Source organism: Aphelocoma coerulescens, chromosome 18, assembly GCF_041296385.1.
Source record: "Aphelocoma coerulescens isolate FSJ_1873_10779 chromosome 18, UR_Acoe_1.0, whole genome shotgun sequence".
Classification (NCBI taxonomy): domain Eukaryota; kingdom Metazoa; phylum Chordata; class Aves; order Passeriformes; family Corvidae; genus Aphelocoma; species Aphelocoma coerulescens.
The window spans coordinates 9,550,950-9,569,873 of record NC_091031.1 but is presented as its reverse complement, the minus strand read 5'-3'; the positions used below and the strand labels follow the sequence as shown (position 1 = coordinate 9,569,873).

The 18,924-nt window shown below is 43.1% G+C and overlaps 1 protein-coding gene across 1 annotated transcript in view; it reads right to left on the bottom strand.

The window, feature by feature from the left end:
* Positions 1-18,924, bottom strand: part of TBCD (tubulin folding cofactor D) — a 115,207-nt gene that overhangs the window by 7,905 nt on the left and 88,378 nt on the right. The window contains exons 30-35 of the mRNA XM_069032803.1: positions 18,524-18,664; positions 13,498-13,581; positions 11,965-12,123; positions 11,026-11,164; positions 5,136-5,257; positions 4,201-4,278 (exon numbers count right to left, since the gene is read on the bottom strand). Of these exons, the coding sequence (XP_068888904.1) occupies positions 4,201-4,278; positions 5,136-5,257; positions 11,026-11,164; positions 11,965-12,123; positions 13,498-13,581; positions 18,524-18,664 (723 nt within the window). The remainder of the gene's footprint in view (positions 1-4,200; positions 4,279-5,135; positions 5,258-11,025; positions 11,165-11,964; positions 12,124-13,497; positions 13,582-18,523; positions 18,665-18,924) is intronic.

Sequence of the window (18,924 nt, the reverse complement as noted above, 5' to 3'; positions counted from 1 at the left end):
GAATGTTGAGGTTTGTTTTGTCTTACCTTGGTAGAATTTCTCCTCCTCCCACCCCAATTACACAAAGACCCTGTGTAGACAGCTAATTACAATCCCTGCAGTGCATGCCTGGCTCTCAGCACAGGCCAGGCAATACAGTGAATTAGGTGAGATTTAAACTGGTTGAACAGCAGGGACATCGCTGAGAAGGGGAGCAACAAAGAGACCAATTGGAACAAGAGCATCTGGAATAAATTTAAAACATGGAACCTCATGAGCAGCATTTTGTGTTTAAAACAGATGCACTTTCCTTTCTGTTGGTTGCCAACTCTACATTTGTAATAACCAAACCTAACCTATGTGTGATCTCAAATGACTCAAATAGCTTGGCCTCTGTAAAGGAAATTGAGAAAATTCCTTCTCCTGTGTGGGCACTGTGCCAGCAGGAACAGCATCAGCACTGGGGCTCAGGGATCAGTCTGAAGTCTCTCTGCAGTCTGTAAAGGGGCACATGTGGCACTGCCAGAGCTGCTGGTGTCCCTCCTCCAGCTGAGCTGGACCTCAGCAGTGCCACTGCCATCGCCCTGGAACAGCCACCAGCCACTGGCAGCTCTCTGCTCTATGGCTGGTTATGCAAGAGCAGTAAAATCACTCAGAAAAATTATCCACAGGAGCATGGATACATGGAAACCATCAGTTGGAGATCAGTGAGGACACACACTTTCTTAAAGCACCACAAGATCACCAGAAAAAACAGAATACATGTGCTTCTGTTGAATGTGTAAACTACACACATGCAAGAGAGAAATGCTACTTACTACCCCAGAAAGCACTAGATCCTGAATTGTCTTTCCAAGGCTGTTCTGTTTACATGGCACTGAGTATTAGACCCATCTTACCATGCTTCTAAGGAGCCAGCAATTCACAGGGCTCTGGGCAGCCCCAGCACCACTGGTGATCCCTCACCCACTGGAGCAGCAGGACCCTGCAGCCACAGGAGCTGCAAGCAGTGACACTCCAGTGCCAGCTTCGCCAGTGGCCTCGGTTTGCTCTCCTCTGTCCTCGTCCCACCACCAGCAGGGAGCTGCCAGGTACCTCTGTGCTTTAAGAGAAGCCACTGGTGAGTTTACACCAGCCCAGTCTGCACTGCTGCATTTCTGAGAGCTCCGTTCCAAGGTGTGCCCGCTGCCTCCAGCAGTCCCCAACCCACAAACACTCCCTGTGCTGTCACAAGAGCAGCTCCACTGTCCTCTGGGATGGAATCAGGAGGGTTTGGGCTGTGTGACCACAGAGCTGAGGCCTCTGCTGCCCTGTTTGGTGGGAGGGCACATGGTGCAGGGGAGCAGCAGGTCAGTGATGCTGCAGCATCACCACCACTTCAGCCCAGCACCCACCTGCCCTGCTGCCAAGAGCAACCCACTTCCCTCCCTTCCTATCTTGGCACAACTTGTGAGACTGAGGAAACACCTCAAGCTGAGTGGGAGAAGGGCACTTTTAACCCAGAACAGTTCCCCAGCACCATTCTTTGTGTAGTGATACAAACCATTCCTGTCAGCACAAGGGAGGGGGAACCTCTCATGCTGGACAAGCAGGTTTATGTCACCTTCAGACAGGTAGGAAATAACAGCCTGGAATATTCCAGACAGCTGTTCTTTTCCCTAAGCCAAGCACAACAGAGGAGCCAGTTCTGAAAGCCTTTTGATGACCCTGGTGACACTAAAGCTGATTTATTTCCAACCCCACAGGACAGGTATTTACCCCACACTCCTCGTTCCTGCTGGCCAGTTCCACCCACGGCAAATCCACCTCCCTTGAGTATGAGCACTCAAACCACCACAGTGGAGCAGGAACACCCAGGGGCTCACTTGTCCTTTTGCACAGAGACCACACCTCAGCCACACAGAGCTTCCCAAACACTGAGATTCAGCTGCAAAACTACACCAGAAATACTGAGCTTTATATTCTAAACTGTAGGAGCTGTAGGGTGTGAAAAAGCAGGAATATGCCTGGTGACCTGTGCAAGGCAGGAGTGACACCCTGTGGCAACTGGTTTTACCTGGAGCACTCACGAGGGTCAAACTGATCCTGCTCCTAATCCTGGTTAAATTAAGCACTGTTGGATATCACCCATTCTGGACTGCTGATGTTTTATTAGAAAACAAATGGGTGGGAGAGTGCACAGTTTCCATTTCAAACTTCAAAATGCATTTGCAAATACTTTTTTACAATGCAACAGTTGCCTGTTTGGCTGCTCGTTTAGGTATAATCCTGATGCCAGACATCCTACATCCCAATTCCCTTGCTAAAACTCCATTCAGCCCAACATGGTGAAAAAATGAGGGAAGGAAATTAAATGGGAGCTGAACATCCCAAGGAAAAAAAAAAAAACCACATGTATCTCAGCTCTCTAATTTCAGGCACTCTCTACATAAAACCACCTGACACTGCAGGCACATGTGGCCTTTTCATGCCACCAAGCAGTGTCTCCATTTCCCCCCCAACCCTGTGCTTTCTCATATTTTTATGGAGGCTGCTCTGGAAAGGGAGCAAATGGTTCCATTCTAGAGACCAGACCCAAAAAGAATTCTACTCAAAAAGGAGTAGGTGGCACCCAACAGCACGGGCAGGCAGGCAGGCCTTGGAGCCAGATCAGTGTATCCATCCCTAACTACACCCAAAGGACACTCAGTGTAACTTTGGGCTCACCCATCCACAGACAGAGCATGGCAGAGCCCTGGGTATTCACCTGGCTCCCTGTGAGGTACCCCCAGGAACTCACCCATGGTCACCTCTGCACCAGGAGGCACCTCCATCACCAAGATCTGACACATGCAGGAACTAAACTCTCCATCTTTTTAGCTGTCTTCCAGCTCCCCCCAGCTCTGCCCTTCCTGGGCTCTCTATTGGTAACAAGTTCTGCACTCCAGGCCAGCATTTCTTGACATGAGCATGATCCACTTGGCTGCTTCATTATTAATTTTCTCTTTTAGTTTCCTCATCAAACTGGAGGCAAATACATCTGGATCAGCTTCAAAATATTCCCCTCCTAATAGCCCTGGATTTTGTTCCAGGTCTTTTACACAAAGCATCACAGTGGCACCACAGGGTTGAGTCTGAGTCACTCACACAGCAAAGGCATTGCTGCTACCACTTGGTTTCTGTTCAGTGACCTGGGAGACAAGACTTTAACTGGAATTTCCACCCATAATCTCTCCACCTTTCCCAGCACAGATGACTGGAATCTGTGTGGAAGCCCCAGATCACTGGCACGACTACCAAACTGAACAAGTAATATTCACTCCATCTGTCTTTGACTCGCTTTAAATTCCCATTCAAACAGGGACTGTCAAATGCAATTTAAGAAATACTATCTAAACCCACACTTCAAGACAAGAGTAGGCTCAATCAAAACTTTTAGAATGATGAAGGCTATTCAGATTTATCTGCTGTAAGCAATTCTTGAATTAATAGATTCCCAATCCAGCCTGTGTGCTTGCAGGATCCACACTGTACAATTCTATAAACACCTGCAGATGTGCCAAGATGCTGCCTGGGAGAGCTTGTGGAATAGATTTTAATATTACTGAAATTAAAATCACTCTTTTGTGAAACATCTGCATTAACCCAGGATTTCACACTGGAATATCTCACTCATGTCTACCCGTTCCCAAACTGAACACTTTCCATGAGACCAAACTCAGGGTGGAAGAAAAGGTCTTCTTCTAGGACATGTCTTTTTTATTATTCTTATCAGAATCTTAATTAACGTCTTTGGAGATATTCACATCCACCAAAGCAGTGGGACTGGGGGAACCATAGCTGGTAGGCACAGAGGGTTCTGCAGCACCACACAGGCACACTGCCAGTGCTTAAGGCTCCCAGTACAGCAAGGCCTGTACTCCAACCAGCAGGGATTTAGGAAGCTGGAAAATGAAAGAACAGATCTGATACTGGTCCAAGAATGCCAGGTGAAACATGCAAATTGCATTTGATTAATGTCCTGGCTGTCAAACAATGAACAAGTAACAAACTTCTACATGGATATGAGAGTCAAGGATTTTATCAAACCCTTTTAAGACTGTCCCACTTCAGGAAAATTAAAGCATGGCAATATAAACTCACACTTGGAGCCCTGTGCACCCACCCAGCAGCAGGCAGGGCAAGATTTAAGAGCCCTATTGCCCAGTGGGAAACAAACCAAAGAGACTTCCAGCAACTTACTTCTCCTGCTCAGTGAACATATCAAAACAGCCATTTGCCAGCATCTGGTCCAGCATTGTCAGGAGAGGTACAGACACCCTGAGGAAAGAAAATGATTCAACAAGGTAAATACACTTCTTGGCATACAGATATGTACTATTTTTAATCAGAAGCAAAGAAAGAAACTTCCTATGTACCTACACGTACGTAAATTAGAACTCTGATTTACACAGAGGAAGGTTGCTCAGTAACTTGTGTGTGTTGGCTGAACAGGGACATTCCTTGCCAGCCAAAAGGAAAAAACCTAATTAACAACACACTCACTTTACATTTGCAGGGTCCTGAAAACACAACTGACAGTATTAAAAAATATTAATCTGTATTCCACAGACTGTATCAGAAGTCACAGCACCAAATGAACCAGCACATGTCAGCTGGAATAACCATGGCCATGTTTTCATTTTCATGAGACAAGAAACAAAATAAAAATACAATAGTGATAGAACAAGGGGGAATGGTTTCAAACTGAAAAAGAATAGGGTTAGATGGGATATTGGGAAGAAATTCTTCCCTGTGAGGGTGGGGAGGCCCTGGCACAGGGTGCCCAGAGAAGCTGTGGCTGCCCCATCCTGGGAAGTGTCTAAGGCCAAGATGGGGCTTGGAACAACCTGGTCTAGCAGAAGGTGTCCCTGCCCATGACAGGGGACTGGAATGGGATGAGCTTTGAGTCCCCTGCAACCCAAACCATTCCATGATCTTAAAACCTGAATACACAAAATATTTTGCCATCACTCCTTGGTTATACATTTTACCACAAGTCCTGCTGTACCAAACAGCTCTATTAAAGCAAATGCATGTGCCTTGGGCATTCCCCACCTAGGCAGATTTCAGCACATGTGCCACACATTTGACTTCCAAAAGCTGTTAAAGGGAAAAATGTCAAGGAAGTCCATTACCGGTCATTCCGCAGGTTGTCCTCAAAGACCTTCAGCAGCGTCTCACAAAAACTCTCCAAAGCACTGGGATCACTCTGGATTTTCTTCATGTAGTCAAACAGGCTCTGGGCAGAGTATCTGAGCTGCAACAGAAGGAACATCCAGTGAAGGACAAGGAAAAACCCCCTGCCACACACAAACACGGGCTACAGACTGCCTTGTCCCTCCTCAGCTGAGGAGCACAGCAGCACTGGGAACACTCATCCAACAGCAGCCACGGGCATAAATCAGTAACAATACCCAACAGGACCACGGCTGTTCTACCTTCACTAACCCATTTTCAAGGCAAGTTGGGTTGTTTTTTCCTTTTTAAGTTTGCCACTGCAGGACAAAAGACCACATTAAAGGTTCATTGCTTTCTTTCTCTCAAAATAAAACATCCTCAAACTGCTATGATCACCCTGCTTCACCTCAAATAATAATACTGTTATGACTCTGAAGGTGAAAGAGGACACCAGCACTTCACCAACAGCTGATGGAACTGAACCATGCAGAAAAGCTCTTGGGCCACACAAACTACCAGCAAAGTCAGGTTAAAAATTACACACAACTCAGAAAGAAATAATGACTGTTGGTTTAACTGCATTAAGCTAATCAGCCAGCTTAGCAAGATGCCACAGGAGGGGTCAGTGCTGCTGCTCAAGGCTCAGCTGGACACAGTCCATGGGGTCACACTGGCCATGAACCATCACAGGCTGCAGCATCACTCAACAGCTCCCCACACTTTAGATGGGATATTGGGAAGAAATCGTTCCCTGGGAGGGTGGGCAGGCCCTGGCACAGGGTGCCCAGAGCAGCTGTGGCTGCCCCATCCCTGGAAGTGTCCAAGGCCAGGCTGGATGGGGCTTGGAGCAACCTGGGACAGTGGAAGGTGTCCCTGCCTGTGGCAGGGGGTAGAATAGGATGAGTTTTAAGGTCCCTTCCAGCCCAAACCACTCCCTGATTCCATGATCCTCAGGAGCCACTGTGCTTGCCAGGCCAGCTGCTCCCACACGGACCTGCCACGTGGCAGGGGAGCAGGCTCAGCTCCTGTGGGATTCCCCCTTCCTCAGAGGTCTGACCATTTCATCAAGGAAAGAAAATAAAATATTGGATGAGTATGAGAAATGTCACAAGTGTTTTCCCAAAAGCAAATAAGAGGAATCTCTATTTAAACATTTTATCTAACAAACCTCCTATCAGTAACATTTATGGGTGCATCACTACACAAGAACAAGAAACATTTTAGCCTTGGCTCAAAAATCTGAACTATTTTTCTGAAGCTTCAGCCTGCAAACAGCACAGCCCAGCAATCCTGGGAAGTAGCACAATCTGCAACCTTAACACTTTGTTCTGTACTGAAATATCCTGGGCAATGCAGGAACAAAAATATTTCTTTAAAAAGGTCAAGCAATTTGGAGAAATTACTCATTTATTCTGAGTTTCAAAATGACAGCCAAATCTCAGTAAAATCTGTACAAGGCAGCTACACTGAACTGAACCCAATGTGGTTCTTTCACACTCCAAAAGCACCACTGGTGTGTGTCCCAGTGTGCCCAGTATAAACTGGGTCCTGCCACTGAAAAGTCTTCACAGGATATACAATTTTAAGAGAGATTTCCTGAAAATTTAAAACCTGCTTATTATTATATTCTACCCTTTGAAACAATCTGTGCATTTAAGACTATTATAAATAAAGAAGAAATATTTTGTAGTAACACCTTCCACAAGCAGAGATCAACAAGAAGCAGAAGAAATCCCATCTCAGAAAAAAATCTTAGGTGGTGTCATTTTCTCTCCTATTTCTTTTGTCCCTTAAACTACCTCACAGATCTCACACCATTTTTTTTTTTGAAGGAAGATGAATGACTCAGTGCTTTCCCTGCAGATCCAAATGACTTGAAAAGGCAAGAAAGGGCATGAAAGAAAAGGGCAACGAGCACAGCTCCAGGTGGGGTGCTCCAGAGCTGTGCCAAACCGAGGCAGAGCAGCAGGATATCAGAAACACTGGAGAATGAGGACAGCAAGTAATTAAACAATACAAAAGTACAGGTGTGGATAATCCATCATGTAACTGCTTGGGAGACTGAAAAATGGGGCATTTTCCCAAGAGTAAGCATAGAGCATAGGAACCGTACTGGAAGAAATTCCAGCATAGCAAGGGAACATGACATGAACAGGTTAAATCCCCATTTCCTCCTCAGGTGAGCTCCTTTTGTCCCAGCCTCGGTATCTGAGCTATAATCTTAACTGCTCCTGAGTATTTGCAGAGAAGAATATTTCCAAATGTCTTCTCCATCTATGCAGAACACAAATTCACACTACATCAAACGTGTGACATTTACCTTTCCCTGGGGTTCCACAAGGACTGGGAAAGGAAATTAGGAGGTTAATGGGCTGGAACTGGGACAACTTGGGATACAAATTGAAGAGGAGGCCTGAGAATGACCTTGTTCTTATGAAACAGCAAAACCAGGGTTTGCCAAGGCGTGACTCTCCCACATTGAAGGCAAGAGCAGATCCTGCAGCGCTCCAAGGCACCGTCCACCTGAGGACAGAATTCAAGTCCTGAAGATTTCACCTCCTGAACCAGGGCACAAGTACAAGGAAGTGCAGCTCCAGTAAGCAGAGGTGCATTTGCAGCTCTGGGCAGGTACCTGGAGTGGTTTCTACACAGATCACAAAACCATTCCCAGTCAGCTTGCTGCAAAACAGAGGCAGAGAGTACTTCTAAAACCAGTTTTGAGGCAGCAGGTGGGACTGATATGGTCAAACAGAATTAGCTTAGGCATCCAGTTTGTAACAGAGCATGTTACACCCAAAATCTCAGCTACTCATCAGTGATTAAGATGCCTGATCCACACCCATGGGCTCTGGTTTGTACTTTGCAGCAGTGATACTTTACACGAAGTAGGAATATCATAAGTCACACTATTTTTTTCTTTAAGAAAAGAAAACCTGGAATTATTCTCAAATGTATTTTGCTCAAGAGCTGTCAACCAAGAAAACAGGATTCTGGGCCTGTTTCTTCCACAAAATATGCATTGATTTGCATACAATTTGTCTCAGTAACCAGATGTTTTAGAATATCATCTACTAACATCCCAATATTTTTATTTGTGAGATCTAACCCAGTAACACAGCTCTGGCATTGCTTGGGAGGAAGTTTGAGAGTTCAGAATATGTTGTTCCTCTTTTTTTTTTTTTAAAGGCTTTACCTACAATTTCTATACCATTTTAAAATGCAATTTTCACTCTTTAGGGGGGAAGGGGAATCACAGGACATTCTGTGCTTCAACAAAATTTTGAATGTAATGTAGTTCAACAATAATGAAATTATATCAAAATTATATCCTGACCCCTGCAACTGCAGGGTTTGTGCACTGGAGAAAGAGCAGCATTGTGCAGTCCTGATCTCCACAGACTGAGGGGTTTTATGCAGCCATCAGAAATATGCATCACTGTGGGCCAGATGTATAATTAGAAGATTCTTTTACACAGAGAAAGTGCCCTTTGAACCATGGCGATGGAGCAGAGTGCCAAATCCCACAGGGAATGACATCTTCTGTTTTTCCAGATTACTTCCAATGCTTGAGCTACAATTCTTCCAGCAGCCCCACTGCCACCAAAACACTTCAGAGACCCCACACGGCTCGTTCCAGAAAATCTCTTTAAAAAGCCAAACAAAGAACTACTCTTGCTAAATATACTGCAGAGCAATTTTAGCTGCAGCAAAACAGCCACTGACCACGGAATTACAACAGAGCCTTTCTCCTGTTCATTCCCTGAGATGACTACAAGACAAACTGACATCTGAACTCAGATTATCTTGCAGTATACACAAGAATCTTCTTTCTAACTTCCATGTGTGTACGTGCCCAGATATTTCTTAAGTGAGGGAAGGAAGAGAGTCACAAAAACACACACCACTGCAAGAACATATATTCAAAATAATCCTTTTCCTCCATCCAAGACTTTAAAAAGCTGCTTCTTTCATATGGATTTAATAGGATTGTTCTTAAAATTTTCTATTAATGTTTTAAACCTGTCTGGATATTCAGCAAAGAACGCTACAGGCTTTGACAGAGTAGTTGGAACACGAGACATTGCAAGATACATCAATTCTAATTTCTGTATCACATTTTAGATATTAAATGTAATTCACCACACACATATACTCCCAAGTGTAAGTACCCTCCCTTGCCTTTCCAGCTGACTCAAAAGAGAATTAGGTCATCTTCTTTCCAAAGCCCTTGAGACTATTTTAGCCAGAACAAGCCTTCAGTGTTAAAGAAAACTGGAGGGTCACAGAGAAGTTAACATTTCACAGTCACAGTTTGAAAACAGTGCAGAAGGTTTCCCTTAACACACTGGCAGATGGTAACAAGGGAAGGGAGCTACACGTAACTGAACTGTTCCCACTTTTCAAAACTAAATGCAACCAGGACTTTAAAAAAAAAAAAAAATTCAATATTGAATAAGAATTTTCCTCTGACCCCAGCTAGCAGCCAGAATGTCTGTTTCTCCAAAACCTTCCTCCTTTTTATACTTGGATAAATAACTTCGGTTTTGGTGGAGCCTCCTATAATTAACTGAAAGCTGAATTTCATGTGCATGTTTGCTATTAAAGAAATCTGTTAAGAGTTACATTGTCTATCCGATAATTACTGTCTCAAACCAACACACACGTGGTTTCAAAGTTTTAAAATAGCCGTTGCTATGTAATTAGTTGCCATTTTAGAAACATTAAAATGCTCAGAATTGGTTTAAATACAAGAGACTGACCAGACACTGAGTGTTCTGTTCCATCAGACCCAAAGGCTCACAGACATCTCTTGATGCCAAGAGCAGAACCCACAGCACCAGCAAAAAAAAAAAAAAATCACTTGGGCAAGTTGTGACTGACACGTGGAAGCCATGGGAGACAAGCTCCAGGTGATTTTAACTCTTCCTGTGACCCAGCAGGAGCTGTTCCCCCTCCACAAAAACTCTGTTTCTCAACTCTTTTCACTTTTCTACTGCTTTTCTTAATTTGAGATGGAAATCTTAATTAGAAACACTCTTAACCACTGTTGGGGTGCTGACTCACAGCGTCCTCCTCCTCCTGTTACAAGGACCACTGGGATTTAAAGACTTAACTGACATCTAAAATATTCTGTTACTGCTCTGATATTTCTCTGTGGTGTCATATTGAACCATGTCCTTACTCCAACAGTTGTTTTCTTGTATTTTACATCCTTGGCTACAACAAATCAAAAAATGTTGTAAACCAAGTATCTGGAAACCAAGAATTCTAGAACTACCTATGCAAGTTGGTAGTAATATAAGGACAGAAGGATACACTAAAATGATAAGAAAATAGGGAAAAATTTGGCAGCAGAGCAGACTGCCAAAGCCAGTGATACAGAGATTGTTCATGCCAGAAGAATGAAATAATGATTGCAAAGCTCAGAGGATTGAGACAGACATTTGAATGATATTTCTTTGTAATGGAACTTCTGACATCTCACTGGTATTTTAGTAGAAAGTGTATCAAAAATAATAAAAACCAAGAAACCTGTGCATACTGCTAACACCTACTGACAACTAAGAGTTAACACCTTGCAGCAGGTGACAAATGAATTGGCTTTCAACCCCTGGTGAGAAGAGCAATCCCCTTGCCGTGAGCTGAGGTGCTCTGCTGCTCATCCCAGCTGGGAGGGTCACCACAGGGCTGGAACTCTCAGGTTCTGCCAGGAAGGAGAAACAAGGAAGGAGAAACAAAGCGCCCTCACTCCTCGTTCCCTGCACGCTCAGCAAGTCAAGACAATTATACTTTTACAATGAAAACCAAGAAGCCCATCAGACTTAAAAGCACAACTGGTGCTCTCACCGTGGTCTCTGTCAGTCCCCCCACGGACACAGAGAGCCCCAGCAGCACGTAGTACTGGTAGGCTGGCAAGCCCAGGAGCTGCGTGATCCGAGGGAAAGCTTCCGACGCCGCGTTCCAGTTCAGTGTCTCCTTCTCTGACCTGAAAAGGGAAGGTAAACAATCAGCTTGCATGGGTGCACTGCTTTTCTTCTCCCCACACTGCTCCTCCAAAAATATTCAGAGACCAAAGAAGGTCTCTGAATTACCTAAATATCAAATTAAACATTGGTGTTTGAGCATAAGGGGGAAGTACAAATCAAAGCTTCAGCCACTGCCAGTAAAGTGAAGGAATCTTCAAATCCTTGTGCTGATCCAGATAAGATTTGAACTGCAGTTTCCTTTTCCCAGACACTTTTGCCTACATTCAGGAAACAAGTTTCTTTCTGGAGTTTCATTCTGTGTTCTCTCCCACCACCAGCTACTCAACAACTGATGCAAAGACAGAGTTAGCCCAGGAAACACCCCAGCACTGATGATCAGCAGCCTTGCAGACAGAGCACTTGGAGTCACAGCAGGCTGAGGTTCTCCCAAACACAGAGCTGCATGTTCCTCACTGCCATCAGGTATCATAATCACCATTCAGGAATGAGTTGCTCTCACTCTTGCTTTAACTAGAAAGTCCATCTTGGAAAACTACTGCAACTCGAGCTTGGTTAAAACAAAACAATTTGTTAAAAACTATCATTATGATCAAGCAGTGTTTTCCAGGTGAGGAAAAAAATGTGTTCATGCACATTCATAGGACAATTCAATAAAATCCTGACAAACAGCACCAAATATTCCTCCATACATATATTGGGCATTTGGGTGCAAAAATTACATCAGGTTGCTTGGTTTAGGTGTAACTGTGTGCATTTATCTTTTACTTTCATTGGTTTAGGATATTTTTCAATACCTTACCTTGGAAATATCCTCTCTAGCTCTTCTCGATGAGGGATGTGTGGAACTGGAGGATGGTCAAAATGCAGAAGAGTAAGGAACACAGATCCTGCATGAGCTCGAAATTTATCTATTTTTTCAGCTGACTGTTGAGCCAGCCAGCACATAATCTGCTTGCAGCTATAGAGAAGAAAACAATTAATCAGAAAATTTAAGCAGTAGAATGTGTATTTAGATTTAAATTGTTTCAATTAAATAAATAAGAATGACTCTGCTAGGAAAGTATTCTGGTTTAATTCTTCAGAATGAACATAAAAGTGATTTAAGACATGCACATGTTGACAGAATCTTGAGGCTTTATCTTCCACAGATCATTTAATCAAAAACCAGCATGACAATAATGTTACCAAGTATTTTATCCACCTTTTACACATATTGCCCCACCTTTCATCCAAAAAGATAATGAAGTGCTTTATGGTTTGGCTGAACTGTTACATTTCAGATGGAAATAGAGCAGGAACTTTGAGAAAAGCACATTTTGAAGTGGAAAACTGCATAGGTAGCAGAGGACAAGGTCTCTCCTACATCTCATACATCCCAAATAAATCACCTCCTCAATTCTGGCTAGTTTTTAACAATATCCTATTTTGCTTATGTTCAGAACTAAGCTCTCAGCTACAGTACTGTGTCCAACAAAGCCCTTTACCCCTTCAGAAAGGGCCACTAATGACAGTAAAACCAGCTAAAATTCCTGCAGTTACACCAAGGCCCAGAATATTTAGAAAATAGGATCCAGCTGGCAGGAATGCTTTTCTGAGTTCCATGTGAACAATCTGTGTACACAAGAGATCAAGAGGAGGAAGCCCCTGAGAACGGGCACTAGTGAGCCATGTACTCTTAGAGAATCCAGTCCTTCCCTTCTAAGGGTCCTTCACCATCTGGGAATTTTTAATTAAAACCCAAACCACATATATGTTCACCTAACCATTGGCACACCCTGTCCACAGACCAATACCACTATGAGGAAAGTTTTGCTGCAGCTCAAGCTATGCTTAAAAAATGGTAATTATTAATTTTTTTTATTATTAGGAGAACCATATCATGAAATTAAAAATCAGGAGCTCGGTGTAAATTATTTTTCTTTATTTCCTGTCTTGGGGTGACTAATAATTCTGCAAAGAAACAAATACAAACTCATGCTAACATTTGATCACATCCCAAATTAACGATGTGACGCTCTGGATAAGAGGGCAGGTTTGCTTTCTGTTTAAGTGAACTCTACTGGGAAGCACCACAGAGGTGGCAGGTTTAGCCCAAATCCCACAGCTGTGCTCTATTTCCAAGGTGGGATTGCCACCCAGGTTCTCTCGACAAGGTCAGTCCCTCTGAAAACCAGATGCAACATCCTCCACATCTGCGTGGGCTTGACGCACTTCTGTCAAAGTTCTGTCACTCTCAATAAAGGAGTAAGCACAGAGTGTCCAAGCACTGCATTCCTGGATGGCCTGGGATGCAGTTCTAAGGGATAAGACAGAGGAAGAGCACATTACATACATGTTGGCATTAATTAGCTCTGCCTCGTTCTGCACCAGCAGCAGCGTCACTTCCATCAAGCTGGTCATGGCAGCTTCGCGCACCCTGGGGAGACAGAGATGGATCAGAGGAGCTGCAGCAGTACTTGTTCCAATAAATACATCAGCTAGGTTAAAACACCAGCAAAAATTCACAGTAACAAAAGCCATAAACTCAGAGCAGTTACCATAATTTGGGAGGATGAGGAGTGTGTACAGCTGTCCCCTCCCCAGCCCCATTCCATGAAACCAAGTTCAACTGAGGGAACAACACTCAGCCCTGCCTCACCAGCCTGGCTTTTATTCCAGCCAGATGTCATCAGGCTTATTCTTTACTTTAAGAAGGTTAAAACTGATAATGATTGGTAAAATTTAGTGTGCAAATAGATGTATTTAAACTTAAGTGCTTTGTCTGCTTCAAATTGTTTTCTGACAAGGCCAATGCACATTCTGACATTCAGATATTTAACACTATTAAGACTGTCACATTCTTGTAAATTTTCAAGCTTAATATTTCCAACATGAAAAACAAGTTGTGACTCAGAGTGACTTAAATCTCTATGCTAAATAATAATTAATTTCAGAAAAAGCTTGACCAAAGGAACACTAAGTTGTGCTTGAAGTCAGTCTTATCTAGATCATGATCTGCTACCTTCAAAATCTCTAAATACAATATAAAAAAATTTTTAAAAAGTGTAATTTCAATTAAAAAAAAAAATCAGTATGCTTGTTTAAAACCACGTCTTGTCAATCCATGAGTTATTAAAAGTGGTTTCTTTCTTAAGACATGGGCAATACCCTCAGTGGGTTACATGAGCCTGCAGGCCCAGCAGGTTCATTACATTAGTAACTCAGAGTAATATCATCCTTTCTCAGTAACAATTTTTTAAAAAAGGAAAAAAATTAAGTATTTGAAAAGGTCCAGCAGCCTTCCATGAAAAGAAATATTCCTCTTCCTAATTTCCAAACAACTTGAAAATAGTTGCAGATGCAATCTAAAACTGGGTGGGACAGTTGTTATAATGGTAAAAAAGGTAAATTACATCATTTTTTCCAAAGCAGCTCAAAACAAGTTTGGCAGTCTTTCATCAAGGTTATGTTTTACTAGTTTTTTGTACAGTATCTGACTTAGATATTCATGTCTAACACCTGTAGACAGATCAGACATGTCCCAGCAAACAATCTATCAAAAGAAAGGTGAAGTTTGCATATGGAGAGTAAAGTTGGTGAAACTTTCCCACGATTCTATTAAAGAAAGACAAAAATTACACAAAAAAAGACAAGGCCTCTCCAGAGAAACAGCATTTCTCCCCATATCTTTCCATCTTATCCAATGGTTTAGAAGAAATAGAATGAGAACACACTGATATTTGAGAGGCCACAAAAGCCTTCAGCAGCCAACACTTTGCCATGAGAAAGGATCCCCCTTCCCCCTTTAAGTGTTTCTTGAATTGATTTTGGGTGGAATTGCCCAAAGAAGCTCAAAAAAAACACCTGGTGCTCAAAGCACATTTGAATTTTAATGGATGTTGGGAGTTTAATTTCCTCAGGATTTCTTTGAAAGTTCCACTTTGTTTTGTTTTGAAATGAAGACACAGGTGAAGGATAAACAACAGTTATGGAGAACTGCAGTGGGAGCTCCCAGATGTGGAAGTTAAGTTGAATACCTAATCACACTTAGCCAGGTCCTCATCATCTTCAGTATCTCACCTGACTTTGAAAACACAAAGCTCAGTATCTCTTCCTCTTCTCTGCCTCCACACCCTGTATTACTGCTCTTGCATTTTCTGTCAGCTACACCTGCCCCTCTCTTGTGCTAGAGACAGATTCACCTCCCTCCTGCTCCTCTGACAGCAGGGAAAGCCAAGCTCCTTCCTCGTGCAAGCTGGAATGACCTGCTCCTGATCCTCACTAGTTTGCATCCTTGTTTCCTCTTCTAAGCTGGAGATGTCAAACACCTCCCCATCTCTGGTTCCGTGCCCTGTGTCACTATTTCCCTGCTGTACGACAATTTCACCAGCTGAGAAGCTGGATACCACTACAGAAACCAGGAAAAATCCCAACACACAAACCTTCACTAAGGCTGAGAGCAGTCTGGATTATTTGTGCCGTGAACTTTTCCAACATGTTTGTAAATATTGCAGTGAAATGCTAAAGGGACAAGGCTCGCCAATTACAGAAGTGCCCAATGATAGCGTGGCACAAAGTGTCCTTCTTCTGCTTTGTGCTGCAGAACTGACACTTCCCTTCCTGTGCAAAGACAGAGAAGCTATTTAAAATTATTGCAGCCCAGGCTGGAGCTGGTGAGATCTGACACTGCCAGTGACTGGCAGAGGACAACCAGCAAGGTTTGGCTGCTCCTTGCCACTGAGCACTGGCAGGGAACAATCCAGCATGGGGCACATTGGAAAAAAAGCACAATCACAACTTTTCTCCCTCTACAAGACAAGAGGTGGTTACAGGGTGTGTTGCAGTAGTTCCCATTCCATATGGTTATTACAAATGTACTTCACAGCACCTGCCCCCTTCAGGCCTAATGAGGAATCCTGGAAAGGAGAATAGCACTGTAATTAACTTTTCTTCCCTTTTTTTAAAGCAAACCTGGGGCTACCAAATGAAATAATGACACTAAAGTTAAGACTGAGTAGCACAGAGCTCTAAACAGGACATAACAAATCTGAGCCTAAGCAAAAAGTTGCCACACTCATGATGCCCATTGGGCAGCACATCTTACCATGCTGGGCTTGGCCAGGGACCAGCACAGCCACCTTCCTGTTCAGAGCACTGCTGAAAACACCCTTCAAGGAAGAGGGCAGTGACTGTCTAAAGCACTTACTTCATACAAACACTCTGCACAGATATTGAAACACTCAAATGATGCCATAATGATTTTTTGCCTATTCTTTTATACCCCTTTTATATACCTTTTTGTATTCTTAGTGGTTTTTAGCCTACATTCTTAGATTTATTTTGTCAAGCTAGGAGACTAAACATCTTAGAAGCTTCGTAGTTAGGGGTCAGTGTGCCCCAGACCCCAAGGTCCTCTCCAGAACACATTCTGTAAACTGAGATAGAACCATCCAGGGGAAGGCTCCTTGGGGAGGGGGGCTCATTGCAGCCTCTCATTGGGGAATCTTTGATAGATCTGCTAATTAGTAACACCTATAATGCTAGACCAGATCCTTTGGGGGTGGGCATTGTGGGGTGCATGAAGGTGCATTCGACCTGGACACGGTGCACCTAAGGATCCTTAAAATAAATACTGAGGTAAAACCCCTCTTTCCTTCTAACCGTGTTTGATTCTTGATTTTAAGACCAAGAAAAGGCATCACAAACACTCCATGTGACTCAGTGCTGTTAGACAAGAACTTCTTCAACATACTGGGAAAATAAGAGAATGTTTTCAACCAGCAAAATTATTTCTTACCAGTACTTTTCAGGCACTTGCCCCCTCCTGCCTGGAATGTAACAAAGGCAGAGCCAGATACTAGATCTGAACTATCAATAGGTTGTGAATTTAAAATCCTGAACACATATCTGTACCCTGAAATACTCATGCAGCTGCTAGACAGGTCAAATACATGTATTTTACCACTTCCTTACCATACCACACAAACAATATCAGCCATATGTTAAACAAGGCTGGTACTTCATATCTAAAAGCAACACACATCTGCACACTTTCAAATTAAAATTATGGATTCACACAATAAAATTAAGTGGCCTTTTCAAAACCAGCATTTTACTAAAAATCAACTGCCAACAAATAAAAGACAACTAAAATTACTTTATCCCATTCTTTCACACAGTTTATGGCTTCACTATACAAGGAGTGAGCATGACTGCTCTGAGGCTTCTACACAGCATCAAAAGGGTCATGTATGTTAAACCTGCAGACACTGGACTTGTTCCTGAATTAGGATAATTTAATGCTTTTTATTAACAAGTAATACCTCAGGCTGGGCATATTTGTGCTTGTAAATAGATGCAGAAAAGTACCCGGACAAGAGCACGTTTGGTTTGTAAGATCCATACTTCACATGGGTTTCTATGCTGTGGAACCCTACAGGATGGCATGAACAACATGAACTCTTCATGATCTCTCCCATTCAAAGCTGGCAGGAACTTCCAATCAGTAAGTGCTGACACATCTCCAATTAGAGCTTCTTTGGAAATCAAACACAAACCCAGAGAAGGACATGAGCCTTTGTAGTGCTTTGGGTCATGAATGTAGAAATTGCCTTTCCAGATCACTGTTAATGAAGGAATACAGAGCATTCAGAGGAATGCAGTGTTACACACTGAATCTTCTTTTTCTATTAGGGGGACCTTGAAGATTAAGGAATGTCATGAAAATATGACTGTTGTCAACTTAATATTATTAAGATCTTATTAATCTTATTAAGTTTACTAAACTTATTATTTTATTAATCTACCTATTCTACCGATTTCACATCAGCAGACACATTCCTATAGATTTATGATGAACTCTTGCAGTGTGTCATAGCTGAAATCATCGAAACCCTAAACTTACAAAAGATTCCGTGGTGCTGCAGGACAATTTGGAGTTTTTAATCCCTCTCAGTCACCAACACGTTATGCAGCTGCTCCCTCTCCTGGCAAAAAATCCCCACAACAGGACTGATGTAGGAGAGATCAGGCAGGACCAAATGCGTTATTTCAAAGAAAGAGAAGCAATGTTTTAAATCCTTGTTTTGCAACCGAACACCTTCCTGGTATTGACTAAAAGAAGCTAATGTTATCCACAGGACCAGAAAAAGGCTGAACTTCGGTTTTGAACACACCAGTCCCCATATTCCCAACTTCTGAGGCAGGACGACCAAAACTTACTGGCCTCACCATTCACTTTGTACCTCTCTTCCCACTGTGCATTCCCCCCTAGGCTCAAATCTCCAAAGGCTTGGAGCTCTTGTTTCTAAGAGGTTTTGAAAACACATCAGGTTTTCCTTAGACACCAAACCTGGCCCCCCCTTTTAGCCCCACCTTACCATCCTCCAACGTCGCCCCGGCTGTCGGTGGTGTAGTCGGTCACGCCGGCGAGCAGCGTGGCATAAATCTGATCAACATTATCCCTGCAGACATATTCCTGCTGGCATCCATCTCCCTTCACACCCACTGTCTGGCAAACCCTTTAAAAATAGAGGAAAAGAAGGGATGGGAGGCAAAGCCATAACACTAGCAAGGAGACACATTAAGATCAAGCTTTGTTATGTTGCTTAATAAACTTCCCAACACCTGGAACATCTGCTATAGATGGAATGAGGAATGTTTCTGTCCTGTATTTAACCTGAGGATTTCTGAGCAATGTTTGGGTTCAAAGGAACACTAGCAAAGTCAAGATCTCAGCAGGGAAGTAGGTTGCTTTCACATCTCTAACACTACAAGAAGG